General features: G+C 49.9%; 2 protein-coding genes across 6 annotated transcripts in view; both read left to right on the top strand.

Moving 5' to 3' along the window:
- Positions 1 to 3,202: 3,202 nt before the first annotated feature.
- LOC143146110 (uncharacterized) lies at positions 3,203 to 4,283 on the top strand. The gene is made up of 4 exons (XM_076310121.1): positions 3,203 to 3,219; positions 3,291 to 3,344; positions 3,481 to 3,540; positions 4,157 to 4,283. The coding sequence occupies exons 1-4, from the start codon at positions 3,203 to 3,205 to the stop codon at positions 4,281 to 4,283; spliced, it is 258 nt and encodes an 85-aa protein (XP_076166236.1).
- Positions 4,284 to 7,725: 3,442 nt separating this feature from the next.
- Dop1r2 (dopamine receptor 2) overlaps positions 7,726 to 17,120 on the top strand; it is a 37,367-nt gene continuing 27,972 nt past the window's right edge. For 2 of the 5 annotated variants that reach the window (XR_012991644.1, XM_076308417.1), the window contains exon 1: positions 8,111 to 9,763. The gene's annotated coding sequence lies outside the window, so the exon portion shown is untranslated. Of the gene's footprint in view, positions 7,840 to 8,110; positions 9,764 to 17,120 lie in introns of those variants that run through there. The other 3 variants (XM_076308416.1, XM_076308415.1, XM_076308414.1) reach the window with 3 other exon arrangements.

The following is a 17,120-nucleotide window of genomic DNA, read 5'->3' as shown; positions in this document are numbered from 1 at the left end:
ATTTTACCGAATTCATCGAACGAGTGTCCATTATCCGTAGATACGTCCGACAAATCGGAACGGAAGTCCGATCGATTGAAAGATTTACAAGCACGAGACCTAGGACATTATCCGCGATAAGTAGGTACCACCTTTTCCGTGGTTCTTTGAAAATGCGACACGCGATAGAACGCAGCATCGATCGAAAGGTAGAATTAATTACTACCGGATGTTTGAGCGCGATTCGAAGGCACCGATCGAAGAACGTGGCTGGTTTCGCGGAAAGAGACGGTTTTGTGCACGTGCCTTCGGCTGACTTCTGAAAACATGGCTTAGGTCGCGTCTATATTCACCGCCATGGAACTGGGTCACGGTTCTGCCCATTGGGGTATTAAAACAATCTCTAAGTTTTCCGCGCGCGCGGCCAGGGATGGTGGGACGGAGGGATGGGCGGGAGCGAAGGAGGGTGCAGTTAACTGCAAAACGGGCGTACGACACGCGTAGGTGAAAGAGCAAGGGTGAATTCTTCGCTGTGGAAAAAAAGGAGACGCCTTGCCGATGAACCGAAAACGAGCGGCGAAAGTGGGAAAAGAAAAGTGTAGGGAACAACCAACGATAATAACGTCCCGCTCGGTACGTGGCTATTTCTCTCTTCCCGTTTTAACTTTTAGAGCTTCTAGCAGGGCCTTGCCACGCACGCACCCACGTGCATTTATGTATGCACCTATTCGCGGTTAAACCTCTTTGTACGAGAAAATGATGCAATTGGAAATTCCGCGAGAGGCGAACGACGATAAAGCGGTCTACGAAAAAGTGGAATGGGAAAGAATGGCAAAAGAAGGTAAGATGGGCGAGCGCGAGCTACCGTGTTCGAGTGTGTTCGCTTTGCGAAACACTATTTATTATTAAAGCAACGGGTACCAAGAGGACAGTTACGCGGCAAGGTTAACCCTCTAATCTAAAGGGTGGATCTGGTCGGTAATCCCCGGCTCCAGGATTAATCCGAGCTCGTCGAATTTTCCAGTTCGGTACACAAGCAGTGAGAAAAGGAGCGAGGCGACTCCAGGCTCGATTGGTCGTTCCTCGCCCGGTGGCAACGTGCCTCGTTATCCTTTTATCTCGATGTCCGGAAGTTCGAGGCGAACAAGGGGCGAGAGGGTTTCGACGTTGGTTGGATCGGTAACGACGACGTTGCACGAAAGATCCGTTCCGGATGTTCGAAATCGTTTGAAAAGTTTCCGGCATCTGTGCAACCTTACCGTCGATACCGTACAATTGTCGAACATTTTCCAACGACGGTTTCATCGTAAAAAGACATAAAATCCCACCTACCGAACAAGAAATCGTAGCACGCCGATGATCGTAATATCTTAGGAAAGTTACATCGGTGTAACTCGCGCGTATCGATCTCGCGAGAAATGAACGGCCTCGTGGCGCACTCTGTGTTCAAGAACGGGAACTCTGTGAATCGTATTCGAGGTAACCGTCAAAGTCGGTAACGTTAGGGATAAGTGTAGGGATCGATACAGACGCGATATCCCATTGATACGATCGCAGTGGTCGAAAAGAAATTTACATCGTTAATGCGTTTGTCTTGTTCGCGCGTACTACTTTGGTTTCGGTAGTACTATGTGTTCCACGGACGGTCAAGAAATCCCGCCCATTGATTTAAAGCGGAAGAAAGAGAAGGAATGTCGATGCGCGCGAAACTGCATCGTAAAGGATGAATAGGGAAAATAGGAATTTATAACACCGGTCAGAGAATAGGAGGAAACGATATACGTTTCCGTGGAAGCGACAGAAACTGGTAATGGTGGCGTTACCTGGCGTCTTTCCAACTATGTGTTCGCACTTTTTCCACCCCGTGATAAATTTCCGTGCCGTGGTCACGTATTTGGAATAACCGATCATTTTAGGTACGATCGAACGGAAATACTAAAACGGGACACCTTCTACGCGTATAGGCGCGTATATGCATATATAACAGAATACACGTGTATATATATATATATATATGTATTCATTAACGACAGTGGTTCGGTGCACGTGAAAACGACACAGTGGAACGAAAAATCGTATTCGGCGGATATTTGCGCCAACTTATCCAAAAGTTCAAACGGAGAGGACACGATTCGTTTCGCAAGCACCGAACGACGTCGAATCGAATCGAACTTTATTCTTTTGGCGGTTCACTTTCCGAAATTTGTTCAAACGAGGGAAAATATTTACAATTTCATCGAGCTTTCGCAATTCGATCCCTCTTGGTTCGAGCTGGTTCGGTTTGTTTTCATCCTGACCTTCGAACCGGAAATTGATAAATACGCTGCTAGAAGATTCATTTCTTTTCGCGAGCCTTTAATTCTTGCGCTATCGATGAATTTCTCCGCTTTACCGAGAGATAGGTACCGCGAGGATCGTACTTTGGCGTCCCGAAAACTCGTCTCTTTGTAAAACTGTAACCCAATACGAATTCGTTGGAAACGCTTCGTTTCCATCGAGGCTGGAAATCGGGCGACTTGTAACAAAATACAGGATCAACCTCGTGACCCGGTTACTGCAACCGGGAGTCATAGCAGTCAGCTGTTCGAAAATGCTCGTATCGGTGTATAATACAATAGAACGGAGAAAGGATACGCGTATGCTCCGTAGAACGTTCACATATCCAAGCCCTATGTGTGCAGAGAAGACGGTTCGCGCATCTGGAACCGTCCCAATAGCTTCGTAGATATTGCTTCGATCGAAATTGTGTCGAAACGTGTGAAAGTGTGTGCCGCGTGGCGTGTCTCGTCAAAGAGTACTTTTTCGTGCAACGAGTTGAACGTTGAGCGTTTTAATAATCTCTGGTGAAACGCAGGATATTTAATTTACCGCACTGCTTACCTCCTCCTACTCCTCCTCTTTCGTTTCGTGATTTGAATCGATCGAACGGACACCGATGAAATTGAAAAGATCGTACGGATTTTTGCGCGTCGCGTGTTACGAATTTGCCATGAAATCGAGCAGCTTCGAGCACGTTGAAAAAGAACTGCCGGTAGAAATAAACGAAGGAACGAACAAGCCCGGTACATTTGTTTCCGTCGAGAGAAACGATCGAAGGTTTTTCGGCAAACCTCCAAAATTCCTAGTTTCTCCAACAGTTGTATATATCGCGTTTCACCGTAAATTTTACGCGATACATCGGCCGATTTAATAGGCGCCCATCTGCGTACGACGGAAACTCACCATGTGTGACCACTGCTCGTGAGTTTTCGACGCGAGTTTAGTACGATAAATGGAAAAATTAACGAAACGCTCGGTTCTTTCATTTGTAGAAAAGTTACCAGCCAGAAAGGATACACGGGTCAAGTGACGTGCAAATGCGAACAGTGAGTGCACCCTCGATATCGGTTCTCTTTCGTAAAAACACTTTGTATCGCGCGGAAGTGAATACGTTCCTTCCGAGAGAACTTTCGTAGACTGTGTGTCCCGTAAGTAATAAAATTTCTTGCGTTACGTTGACAGCGGCGAGAAAAAGAGTACCGAGGGCAAGGATAAGGACTATGGTGGATGTTGCTCGAAAAAGTACGATACTTGTGTTTCACTCTGTTGTCTGTTACCGTGGTAAAATGCACCGGACGAACTCTGCTCGTTCAAACGCCTACGTACATAGAAAAAGAAAACATCACTGCGTTATTTCGGTATTACCGCGCGAGCAATGTTCATCGTGTAGCAAGTTCTCGGTCGAGAGCAGAGTTCCGTTCGATAAGCGGGAAACGAAAGCGGTACGTCGGCTCGAATTTCCCATTGAAATCTAAGTGACAGCGTTCTGTATTTCGAACACGTACCTGTATGGCCACCAGCGAATCGACAATGCTACGGTAAAACGAACAACGTTCAACCCGTACGTGTATTTCGTCGCCCAGGGGATAATTGCGATTAATAAGCCTACGTAACTCTACGTACGGTGCGTCCCGCTCGTAAGAGGGAGTACGATCTGTCTCCTTTGGTCGCGTCGGCACCCCAAAACGATTCCTACGATTTTAGAGTGCCGTTGCATTTACGAAAAACAATTAGACCTGAGGTTCTGTTCGGAACGGGACACACCGCGGTAAAGAACAACGAATTGCGTCCTTTGTCGCCGAGGGGTTGACAAACCGTGGTTCCAAGGGTTAACCGAATTACTCGACTGAATGTGCAGAGAGAAAAAGGCAACCGGTGGATGTTGCGGTTCCAAATGCTGCAGTGGAACGCAGGAAGAAGGAGGATGTTGTATCAGCGGCGCGACTTCCAAGGAAGCAAAGCATTGTTGCCCCCAGGATAAGTAGCCAACCTTGAATTGTCAACTGAGATCGCCTGAAAGAAGGCTGACCCCCTCGAAGGGCTCGAACAACCGGGTAAACGTTACAGCGTTGAACGCCGAGCTCGGCGGCCATACGGGTTTACCGATACCAAAGAAAATAACAGGCCTGAACGGGGGAAAAGCAAAAGCTCGAAATTCCGATGAAAAGTTTTACGGAGGAAAGGTATTCCTGCGAAAATACGTTCTCGTCGGGGCAAATCTTTTCTCAGATTCGAAGACGGTCGCAAATTAACGTTGGGTCGTCGCTGCGCTCGAAGAAGAAACTTTCGCGACTCGTAGGGAAAACACGAATGCAAATTAATGCGATTTTCAGGGCGAGGGAGGCGGCCGGTGGGTGTTGCATGTCCGGTTGCTGCAAGGATAAAGAAAAGTCAAAGGACCCCGAGGGCCCAGCGAAGTGTTGCGCCGATAGGAAATAAACTCTGAAAAGGAAATCGAGTCTACGAGACCCGGAACCATTCTTATTCCCGATAAAAATTCAATATCTCTTCTCGACCGATGTAACCTCTCATAACCTCGATATAAACTTTGCTTCGTACTATTTGAATTGTTGTTATTTTTGTTCTTGCACTCCTCGTTGTTCAACCTTTTCTTCTCCTCGAAATAATAATTAAAAAACGCAAAAGACCGAATAAAAGATTACCGTCTCCATGTATCGATACGTGTTTGCTCGATAGTGTACGTACGCAATGAACATGGCACTTTGTCTGCCATGACGCTCTCGTAACCATTGATGATCGAATCTCTTGGACAGCGATCGAAATTGCCCGAGTATCATGTGCAACCACTGCAGGTAAACTCGTACACGGATAGATTCTTTCCGCTTCCGTATGTTCCGATCGTAGTTTACAGTTCGACGTGACGATACGAAATAACTTTGTCCTTTCAGCGCGTATAAATCCTTGCTGACAGAGTCCATTACCCGAAAGGAAGATGCGACTATCCCGAAAGAAAGGGCAACGATCGTCGACAAACCGTGAGACGCTTGATTTCTACGATAATTCCGTTCGATATTCTTTGTAGCTAGTAAAGTTCACGGAGACGAGCGTGTAAATTTCCCGATATTTCCAACGGGAAACTCTCCCCTCGAAATAACGAAGCATTGCCTTGGAATTTACGACAGGAGGGTGGCCGCCTACGGTGCCAGTGACAGCGGTTGCTGTTCTTGGAGGCAACGTTGTTGCAGCGGGGGCTGCTGCAGCCGCGTTAGCTGCTGCACGAGCCGACCGGAAGCCCAGGATCGACCGGCCGAAAGAGCACCACCGGTTGGTTACGTGCACGGTTATAGCCAGCCCAGAATGATGGGCTATCCCCTAGGAACGCTCGGTAAGTGGTACGACATTCGTAACAAATTCCTTCGACCTGGTCGCGAACCGAAAATGGAAGGAAAACTCGATAAAAGTCTTCCTAATCGAGCATCGAATTTATTCCCGCAACGACTCGAAATTCTGTAAATGCGAAACTACGGTGCGTGGCCGGTTTCCTTTTTTTAATCGGTCGATCAACGATCGGTGGTGTTTCAACGATCTTGCTTGGATCCCGTCGAGGCGGACGAACGAATTAATTTCTCGAAAAGAAGAGCACCGTTACGCCGTCATTGGTACGGGCACGTTAATTTCGACGACTTGTTAAACAACCCGTTTGCGCACGTTATCCACCGCGCTGGGATAACGAGATTACACGAATCATCGCGTTGCGCGTGCGCGCGTTAATTGGTTAAAAAGTTTCTCGCGCGTTAAGAGCCCGGAATCGATTTACAATTTCGGCCAGGTCGAGTTAACCAACACCTCGCGAAACCGTTGATCGATTAACGAACGCGAGCATCGAAATCGCCGATTCAATTTCCCGTTGAATCGTTCTGTCGTTAGACGCATCGGGGTCTGGGTCACCAGAAACGGTGCGGTGCATCAGCGCGGAGAGGAAGCTGCCAAAGTGCATCGGGGGTGACTGCAAAGATTCGCAAGCGGAAGAGTAAGCTTCTCGACGTCTCGAGGCTCGTTTTCGAAAATATTCGAAGCGCAAACGCAACCCGGGGAAAAAGGACGATCGATGGATCTTACCTTGTATCCGTCGAGTTTCAACGATCGAAACGAAATCGACGAGGTAGTAACGAGCAGCGATCACGGTACAATTATACGATGAAACCTCGGTAGATGCAACTTTGCTACTTATTCGCGAAGCTTGTCCACTGCGATTGTCTCGACGAGTGGGAATGGGAATGGTCGCTCAACGAGCAACGAAATTGACCGTGAAAGTGTCGCGTTCGAGGAGGAAGCGGATCGTTGCCTAGAGACCGACGATTACACGGAAGATCGAGCACGAGGGCACAGGTAGCCGAGATACATCGTACTCGTGGAGCTCCTTCTCGTTTACCTGCAACTATCGCGGTTATACCGTGTAAATATAGGCGAAGGATCGAGATTCGTTCGTCGACGACGATGCTCTTGCAAAATGGGCCACCGGTGCGTTCGTACTTGTTCAACGCTGGGAGACGAATGATTGTTTAAATCCGACCGCTCTCGGGGGCCGTGTAAAAGCGATTGTTCCACGTAACCGGAAACAACGAATAATCGTCGGTGTCTCCGACCGCTATTAATCGGAGTCGCGTGTCGTTCGCTCGATGTTCAAGGATTCTTTAACAACGATCGAGGGATCCGAGAAAGCGTTAACGACCAGACGTTGTACGGTTTCGATATCCCTCGATGCACGCCATACGTTTCTTCGTCGGGAAACTTCTAACGAGGCGAATAGCCGCGACGGGATAACGGTGACGTAAAACTGTCGTAATGGCTATCGTAAAGTAGTAGACGGATGATAATTGTCGGACGGAACGTTAAGGAACGCGAACCAGTGGCGAAGGAGCAGAAGGGTGAGGAAACGAAACGATCCAACTTTTTCGCCGTCTCCTTTTTCTTGCTCGGTGGAAAACCGAAAGAAACGCTTCTAGGAGAATCTCGCGACCCACGAATTCTACGTTAACCTATCCAAAACTAATTACCGTGCATCGTTCTCTCGGTGTTGCTTAACGACGTTCCAACTCGTCGACCGATCCACCTACCGATTCCAAAGTACTAGGCTCAACTACCCTGGCAAACTGTTACTTTATCCTCCACGACTTCGAAATACTCGCGATTTCGAACGCGATTGAAATACCAAACGCTCGAAATTTTTGAGAAGAAAAGAAGAAAAAGAAAATGACACCTAGCTGCGAGCGTAATCGGTGGTGGAGAGATCGCGTACGCGGTGGCCAGATGCAGACAGAATTGCGTGAGCATCGGAAGGGCGTCGCGTTGCGTCGCGTCGCGTCGCGTCGCGTCGCGGCGAGGGTGCCGTTGCGAGCGGAGCGCAAGCGCCAGAGGAAGCAGAGGTTTGGGGCCACGCGGCGGCACCAGTCGCTCCTCTCAAACCGCGAAACACGTCCCGGCCTCCTCGAGGACGAAATTCGCGAGTCCCACTTTTCCCCCCTTCGTCTCTCCGCTTTTTTTTCCCTCCGTCGCGAGTTCTCCGAGCGATCGCGCCGCGTACGTATGCGGCTCGAGCACAGAGAAACTCCTCTCGTCCGAGCCGAGATCCCGCAACTTTTCTCGCGGTATCGCGATCCTTTATCGTCGAGGCGGCGAGCTCCGCGAACAACGACAGGACGACGAGACGACGGGACCACGAGACGACGAGAACGACGAGGATGACGAAGAGGACGATCCCGATGTTCCGTTCGATGAGATTCAGCGCGATTTCGCGGCACCGGCGATGCAAAGTGATTCGAGGAACGCGCGATCTTGAGCACATTGCGACCGGAAGCAGCGTGCACGAGCGATTACGCGCGACCGAGTGCCGACACGCCGTTTCTACCCGATGCGTATCTCGGGAAACACTTCCCACCGGAGAACCGTTTCCTCGAAAAGGCTAACGAGTCCTGGATAAGCTCGCGTACCTTACCAGTGATTTGCCCCCGAACGCTCGCTTACCCCCGTGTCCTCGTACAAAAGATCTCTCTTTACGGATTCACCGTGTGCAGGATATCGAGTGCTCGCGATTGTTCCAAGTGAACCGGGTAATTCGACAGACCGACGCTAACCGAGCAGGAAAAATCGCGCACCGTTCTCTTCGAATAGTGTTACATGGCGGACAATTAGTGTTCTCGCGTTAATTGCGAGCAAATTGATCCTTATCGAGATTGCGCCGTTTAGCGACGATCTCTCGAGATCGGGCAACCTTCGAACGGTCGAGACGTGTTCGCTCGCGAATCGAGCTCGGTTGTCGCGCGTTCGAAGCACGAGTTTTTTTTTTCCGAAATCGAGTGAAAGAGAACAGCAATAGGTAGGTCGGAGCAATCTACGCGCATCGACGATCGATCGATCGATCGATCGAACCGTTCTCGTCGAAAGATTCGAATTTCTCGGTTCGATCGTTTTCAACGGGAACCGAAATTTCGGGAGACGAAGCAATCCCCCGAGAGAGGATCCGTAGCGCAGCTAGACGGTCAAGGCTCGATCGATTAAAGGTTTTCCACTGGTCCGCGAAATTCTGCCGCTTCCTCGTTACACGAGGACTTCCGTTCGGAGGCGCGAGCGGAGGGTTTGTCCCGGAGAGGAAACCGATAAATGGATCGAAGGCTCTTCCGGTGCTGTTCCTTTCGAAAGGTAAATCGTCGCCCGATCGAACGAACAAACGAAACGAGAAACTTTAACGACTCACGTGCGGTTCTTTTGCGGCAGGAAAAATTCCGAGTACGCGGCCGAAATCGCGTCGATTGTCCCCAAGGTGCTCGAGCGTTTCGTATTTCCAGCTGAATCTCGTCGATGGAAAATCCTTCCTTCCTTTATCGTCGGCGAAGCTTCGTCGCGCGGTATCCTCGGCTCCTTTGCATCGTCGCTGCCTCGATCGACGAAACGCGCGCGTGTATCGTAACGTTCGACGTTGTTCAAGGAGGGAGAAACGTTGACGACGCGTCGTCGTCGTCGTCGCCGTCGTCGTCGTTGCCGCCGCCGTCGTCGTCGTCGTCGTCGTCGCCGTCGCCGTCGTCTTCGTCGAGATCGAGGAACAGGACGGCACGAGAGCACGGTAAACGAAGCGGAAAGAAGCGCGAAACGGACACGAGAGATCGTTTCGAACGGAATTGGAAAGACTTTTATCTCTTTGGGAAGACGAAACGGAGCAGCCACGCGCGCGGTTCCGTTTCTTGTTCGCGTTGTCTCGCGCGGAATTATCGACCATGGGGAAAAGCACGACGGGACGAATGTGCGGGTGTTGATCGAGTACCGTTCACCGTCGGTCACCGCAGTGTTAACGTTCTCTGTGTAACCGATTAGCCCAGAACTCGATTACTTCCGGGTTTAATTGTGCGTCCTCGATGAAACCTCTTCCGGAACGATAAATTCGTCCAGCGCGAGGACCTCGGGAAACAACCAACGCCGAACCGAACGCTTCGCAGGATTTCGACGTCAGGTAACGTTTAACGAATCCTCTCTTTTTTCAGCTATGGAGGTTTTTTCGTTCCGACCGCGATCATTCCCCGTTAGCGATCCCTGCGAATCGCCCGAGGGACCGCGTCGAATCGAAACGCGTTCCACGGAAATTTATTAAATTGTTGCGCATCGTTCGATTCACCCACCCGGATCGCGTTGCACCGAGTACGGACGACTCGTGGATTTCTATAGAAGCCGAAAACCAACGCGAGCAAAGGCCGAAGCCGAACGAGTTCCCATAGAAAAGAACCGAGCTGTCCTTCACCGTCGAGCGCACTCAACGCCGCTCCAAATTTTTCGCGACCGTGGCGCATCGATAACGAAGCGTCGTTGTCGTTAGAGAGAAGATCGAGCTAACGATCGAGTTAAGAGGATCTCGAGTGCCGTACATTCGGAAAAAATGTTTCCCGATCCGATCCACGTATCGTCGACCGCTCGAGGTTACGGATCGGCGTATCGTTCGATTATTTATACCCCGTACATCGTCGTAAGGAACTACCTGACAAACGTCCGTGCAAACGAAGCTCTCGAACTTGCAAATTTACAGGACAAAGTTTCTCATCGCCTGTGGCCCGGGAAATTTTCAACGCGAGAGCCAAAGAGCGAGATTAGTCTCCTCTCGATACTTGGTCGTCCCGGAGATCCGAAGCTTGCAAGGTTTCCCCGGCCCGTTCGGCAGCCGATAAAGCACAATACACGCGTACACGAGCCAACGTGGTTATATACCGCCAAGAGGGAACAGAAATTTCGATCGTTGGAAATTTATGTGACTTGGACGGTAGTTTCTCGGACTATTAATAATTTAGTGGAGGATTTGAGAGCATTTTCTAAAGAACCTTGCATTAACTCCTCGACGACGACGACCTCTACACGGTACGGGCTCCAGTTTCCTCGTACAGATAATTACAAGTATAGATCACCGTTCCCTGGCGGGTAACCGAATTATTAACGCGTAGAATAAAAACTAACGACCATCGACGCGTAAACTGCGTACGAAAGAGTATCGAATCGAAACTGACGAATCTCTCCCTTAAAAAAAGAGACGAAATCTCCGGTCTCCGATTCGACGTACGAGTCTCCCTCGCGGTTCGACGTACGTAAAATCGGGAGCGATCCTCGAACGAAATCTTCGTCGAAGGGAGAGCTCTCTGCAACCACTTGTTCCCGTTCGCCGTTTTCCTATTGCGTGCTTTTTATCCTCTTTTTACTTCTTCCGATAAAATGCATCCGTGGTAAACACAGGAGTATATCCGCCGGCAGGGTTGCCGATAGCTCTACGCGTAGCTCGAGCTTTTTATCCGAGATCGAATTATTCCGCCGGTACGGGCAACTTGATTCGCCAGTGTTTCGAGAAGCGACCTTAAATTGCCGCGTTAACCTATTTATTGTAGATCGAGACGAGAACGGAAGTCGGCCGGAAGAGAGAGGAAAGAAACGCTCGGCGATCGACCGATGGCTGGCCATTGACACTGGACGACTTCCGGTGTGCGAGGAATGCTCGTACCGGCCAATCTTTCAATTGGCACCGGTGTAATCGAGAGCCCCGTAGATCCCTCGTAGATCCCTCGTTGACCGCAACAGTTCCCGTAACAGCCGGTAATCGGTGGTTCTTGCCCGAATCGACTGCCACGAGAACACGGATTACAGCTTCGGACCAACCAGTATTGTTTTATGCATAGGGCGGGTATTTTAGAGTTCGCCGAGGCCCTTTATGCGGCTGAGCTTGCAGCGTCCTGTCGTATCTCCTAGAGAGATATTTCAGTCGAAGGTTTCGACGTAAGACGTTTAAGCCGGCTTTCGGTTCGATGTTCGAGAATATTCTTCCTTTCCGCTGACTCGGGACAAATCGAACGAGTCCCGATATCTTTTCCTCCGCGAAGACCCCCCCTTGAGCGATCGTTTGCTATAATATCCAATCGGTTGCGCAGCACCGAGAGAGCAACGAAACTCGATTAAATCGAAACAACGAGTGGACCGTGTACTGCGAAACGGTTGTCGCGCGCATTACCTCGGAAATGTATCGAATTCGGTTTATTTAATCTGAAATGTTTACGACGAATAATTCGACCCTCTGAAAGCATCGCGGACCCGCGAAGCTTTCAGCGCGAGCGTCGAAACCCGAGTTAGAAAACCCTCCGAGGAAAATATGTACGTTAATTGATTTCAACGATCCTTTTCCACGCGAGTATTCGATCTCGTTCCTCCTCGGGCGGTAAGGGTAACGGACTCTCGGCTAACTCGAAAAAGCTCGAATAACTTAGCGTACCCGTTATACGATCGCAGCAGTCCGTCGTAGGGATTTACTTCACGGAGGATGAGAGTAGACAAGAGGCCGCCTGCCGTCGTATCGCCTTCGAATCGGTTCGAAGGGAAACGTTCGCTCGATTGCCTCTGTTCTCGATCCCCGTGGATGTCTTCGGGCTCCCCGGAAACGTAAATCGGGAGATCAACGGGGAAAGAAAAACAAGTGTCGCGGACCGTCCTCTTGTCGTCCATCCTCGTCGAAACTATCTTCCCCGGAGAGGATTCCCGTAAACTAATCTTGAACGCGACGAACGAACCAACGACCGTTGACGATTGCTTCGACACTCTGGAATTATCCAGTAGGACGTCTCTTTCTTCGTGCACCGATATCGTCGGCGTACCAGCGATGAAAGTTACGTAAAGAAGAGGCGATCGATATAATTCGGTACGGTCCGTTCTACGCGAGGGTTCGAGACTGGTATACGATCGTGAACACACTTTGCGGAGCATCGCGAATATTTCCAAGCGACGCGTTAAAAATCAACGAGGTAAACGTTCTCGCAAAAATACGAGTCGAACGGAAGTCCTCGCGGTGAAGAACGCGCGGAAACATAAATGTCGCGATAAATTCCAGTGGTATTTACACCGTTATGGATAAACAGGCAACGGCGACCCCGCGTTATTTCGCGGTGATGGGATTCTATAACGCGCGTTTAACCTTTTTGCGCGTCGCGTACACCGTTCCTCGGTAAACTCTCGGATGAACGTTGGCTTTTTCGGTTACGAAACGACAAATTCCGAGCAACGTTCCTACGGAACGAGGAACAGGGAACGATAGAATTTCATGGCAAATCGATGTTCCGTTTCTTCGCGGGACAAGGTACAATAGTGGAAAATGAATTTCTCGACCGTGACATTAAACGAAATGCGAATGGATGCTCGTGACCGGAGTGAAAAACTTCGATAGGAGACCAACACCGCGAAAACACTCGCGTACGCGAACGGACCGTTCGATGTTGAACCGGTCCCGCTATCTGCTTTTTCGTCCTTTCATTTTTTATCCGCGCCGCTCCTATGAGCGAGCATCGATAGGATCTTTTTGCGAACCGCGCGGATAGAATGGGAATTAGGTCGGTACGCGAACCGCGAGACCTCTCTCCCTTTTCCTTCGTCCCTTCGAAATAACGGCTACGTGTGCCAGACACGTTCCTACGATCGTTCACCGACACCGATACGCGACAGGATTCGCGTCCCGTGGAACTTGTCTCGTAGCTTCTTCGAAAACGGACGTAAAGTATTGAAACTTTCGTTAACGTTACGATGACGGTCGCTTCAAAGCGTTTGCGAGAAACGAAGTCCAATACCCGTAAACTGTTAAACGAACCGTTGCATCGACGAATATTGTTACTTTTCGCGGTGCAACTCGAAGAAACGTCGAGAACCTCGTTAACGAGGCACGAGCGACGCGCGAGGTCTAAAAGTTTCGCGAGCTCGCGCGTTTATTCGCGTCGAGCGAAAAAAATTAAGAAGGATTTGGTCGTTCGTTAGGTGGTCATCGGTGGCCGAGCATTAAGAAAAGTTGCGACCCGGCAAATACCGATAAAGCAACGGTTCTCCGTAGGGTTCCGCGCGTAAAGGCGCGCGACTCGCGTGACGAGCGTGGACTCGCTTCGTTACTCGTTGAATAATTTTTCCAGCGGTGGCCGCGGTTACGCCTTCCACGACCTCCGTGAGCCGACCGAGGGAAAAAAAAGGTCGTTTATAAAAAGCACGGTTTCTAACGTGTGCAAGTAATTACGTATACGGTCGACGGTTACGAGCGAACGGCTCGTGTAAATGCGTGCGTGCGTGCGTGCGTGCGTGCGTGCGTGCGTAACGAAGGTAGGTTCGTGTTCGTGATCGCGAAAGATCTTGGCGGCCTCCCGGTTACCGTAAAGCTCGACGATCGTTTGGCGGCGCGGTCTATTCTTCTCCGGTAACTCTGGAAGACGAAGCGTTTCCAAACGGGACGACGACGGTGCGCGTAAATTTCGTAAAGCCGCCCACACCCCGTGGATGGTTCGTAGGCTACGTCGCGTCGTCTCGTCTCCTCTCGAATCCCCAAAGTCATCGCGTCTCGGAACTGCTCGCGGTTAAAATATGCACATTCAACGTGCCGCGGTTGAAATTTCAAAGTACCGTGCCGGAGAACCGTGTTATTTTCCGCGGTTGCTTTTAAACGCAATTCCGCGGTCAAACAAACGAACGAAAATAATTTAGAATTCCAACCTCCTGATTAAACGTACATCGACCGCGTAATTCGCCACGTCTGTCGACAATACCGCGTCGCGTAATTACCGCTGTTTGTCGTGCTCGAATATTCGCGATATCCGTCCGACGTTTAATCGTTTGTAATCGATACGCGCAGCGACCGAACGTTTGTAATCTGTGATTTCATTTTTCCCCCCCCCGACAGCGAGAAGCAGCTCGAACGAGAAACATACGAAACGACGCGCGAATCGAAACCCATAGAATTTCCCTGTATTTCTTTCGCGCGCGATAATACACCGCGGGAAAGGATTTATCGAGAGTTACCTGGGTTTCGTTCGCACGGACGATCGTCGCGCGGCGCCAAAGCTTCTCGTTTCGACTGGTCGAGATTTACGAGCCGAGATTTACGATGGTCGATGGCGACGAAAGGACGAGGAAACGCACGAACGTACCAAGAAACAACCCTGGGGGTGGCACGAGCCAAAACGAACCACCGAAAAGAGAATTTACTCGGAGGGAATCCGCGCAAACATCGGTTTATCAGTTACGCAACGATCAAGTTCAACGGCGGCCTTCCGCGAGAACGATGCGCGGCATCGATGGCACACCATGGTCGTTGTCGACCGTGATAACTAATAAACGACCAACGAACGTAAATAGCCGACGTGTTGCGCGCTTAAGAACGGACCGTAAATAAAACCGACCACTCGGGGACTAGGCGGTAGAAAAACAAAGTTTAGCATCGAGTGTCTGGCTGTTCACCCGATTTTCATTAATTTTGTAGCTAATTGCGTAAACGTCGGTTACTTCCAGGAGGTGGGAAGAACGAATAAATCGATAGGCTGGTCGAAGCTTTCAAGTATTCGGTAACGCAACTCGTCGAAAGGACGAAAGGGAAAAATGAATTCGAGCAGCAAGTGGAATTGGTTTTTTCGCGCAATTTGCACGAAAAATTTAGGCGTACCAAAAATTAGATCTCAGGGAACCAGGGATTCGTCGATGGCGTAGATAATTGAATCGTTTGGAGCAACAAACGAAGGAATCTCGATCCATGGATCCGTTCGAGCGATACTTTTTCCACCGAAGAAACATCGCAATGGATGTTTCGCGCATCGAATCGAGACTCGATATTCCGCAGGAATTCGAGATACGTTCGTAAATGGAAATAGTTGGTCGGGTGGTGTACAATCGTTGCGCTCGGGCTCATTGGGCTTAAGCTCGCGCGGACAATTACGTTTTAATTAAAATTATCCCGAGCGGTGGCGGGGGTCCCCGTTCGGTCGAGTCGTGAAAATTGCTCGCAACACGGGCAATGAATTATTTACGCGTCAACTGCGACAAAGATGCACGTAACCGTAAAATCTATTTATTTATTTATTCGTTTACCAACACTTCCGATCGAGTCGGAGGCAGTCTCTCGTTCGTCTCGCGACCGGAGCTTTCGGACAAACGCGATAAGCAACAGGTGAAACTTTCGAAAACTCGTTAACGACGCGACGTAATTGTTCGTCTTCGACTCGGCGTATCGATGGATCGCTGATCGCTGCATCGATTCGAGCAACGACCACGACGATTTCCTCCGAGCGTATTTATTCGTTCGACGAGAGCCTTTCGAACGAGAAGTTTGGAAAAACTGAGGAACATTCGGATCGACGAAACGAAAGGGAACAGGTGCGGTTCTTCTCGAGTGTAAACGAAGAGGGAAGGCTTCGATAGGATCGTGGTGTCTCGTCAGGGAATCGACAAAGACCGGAATTACCCGTGTAACGTTACCGCGAAGATAATTTACCTAGGAAAATCCAAAAGACTCCAAATCACTCGAAAATCACCCTATATTGTCGCACAGTTTTCCAGACCGTTTGTTCAATTTTCGGCTATTAGCGATAGAGCGGCGCCTTTGCGGGGGTGGCGACGCAAGAAACAAAACGAAACAGGAGGGAGAATAAAGTAGAGTGCGATCGAAGAAGGGGGCAAATTTGTCGGCAGGTTACAGCTCCGGCGTTTCCACTTGGAAGCAATCGTCGAGAACATTGGCACGTTTCCAAAATCAACTTCCAATCGCGAATACGCTCGCAAGGGCACGAAGCGTTTGCGTTCGCAGTTGCCGCGGTAATTGTTATAAATTCTTCGGAACGGTGAAAGGGTGAGAGTGCCACCCTTACGGCGAGAGACCTACGAGTTCCGTGTTCGATTCGCATATTCGACGATGGTCGTTTCCCTTTCGAACCTATCCGAGTATTCGAGCTTCGAATTCTTTCGTTCCGTATCGATCGACCGACTATCTCGTAGCACACCTTCCGCGCTCTTTTCGTTCCCGCGGGAAAATCAGCCGGCGCAGCTGGAAATACAGGATCCCCGCTCCGTTGTGGGAAAAATGCGGGGAACGTTCGGGGCGTGTCCCCTTCGCGAGAAACGACCGTGTATTCTCCGGTTAACCGAGATTCGAGAAACTTTATCGAAGATCTCTCCGGTTAAACTTTAACCGAGACGCGAATCGAAACTCGATTTCGAAGCACGAGGCTCGTAACGGTGCTTCGAAAAAATAAACCAGGGAGAACGAACGGGAGAGCACCGTCGAAGCCGTAACTGGAAAATAAGATCGCGGCGAATCTCTGGTCTCGGTGTTTACGGACTTTTCATCTCCCGTGATTCGAGTTCGAACTTCTACGAGGAACGTTAATCGTATTGCCGACTAGGCAGATGGCAACCATCGATTCGATAACGAGAGAAAAATCGAGGGAAACGAACAGCGTGTGGTAAAATTCGTCCTCGAGACTCGTTCGCTTACCCAAACGTGAATTCGAATTCATTCGGTAACGTGCGTACTGCGACGAGTAAAAAAT

The sequence above is a fragment of the Ptiloglossa arizonensis genome, chromosome 4 (assembly GCF_051014685.1).
Source record: "Ptiloglossa arizonensis isolate GNS036 chromosome 4, iyPtiAriz1_principal, whole genome shotgun sequence".
Classification (NCBI taxonomy): Eukaryota; Metazoa; Arthropoda; class Insecta; order Hymenoptera; family Colletidae; genus Ptiloglossa; species Ptiloglossa arizonensis.
The sequence above is the reverse complement of the archived record's forward strand: the minus strand, read 5'-3'. Positions and strand labels throughout refer to the sequence as shown.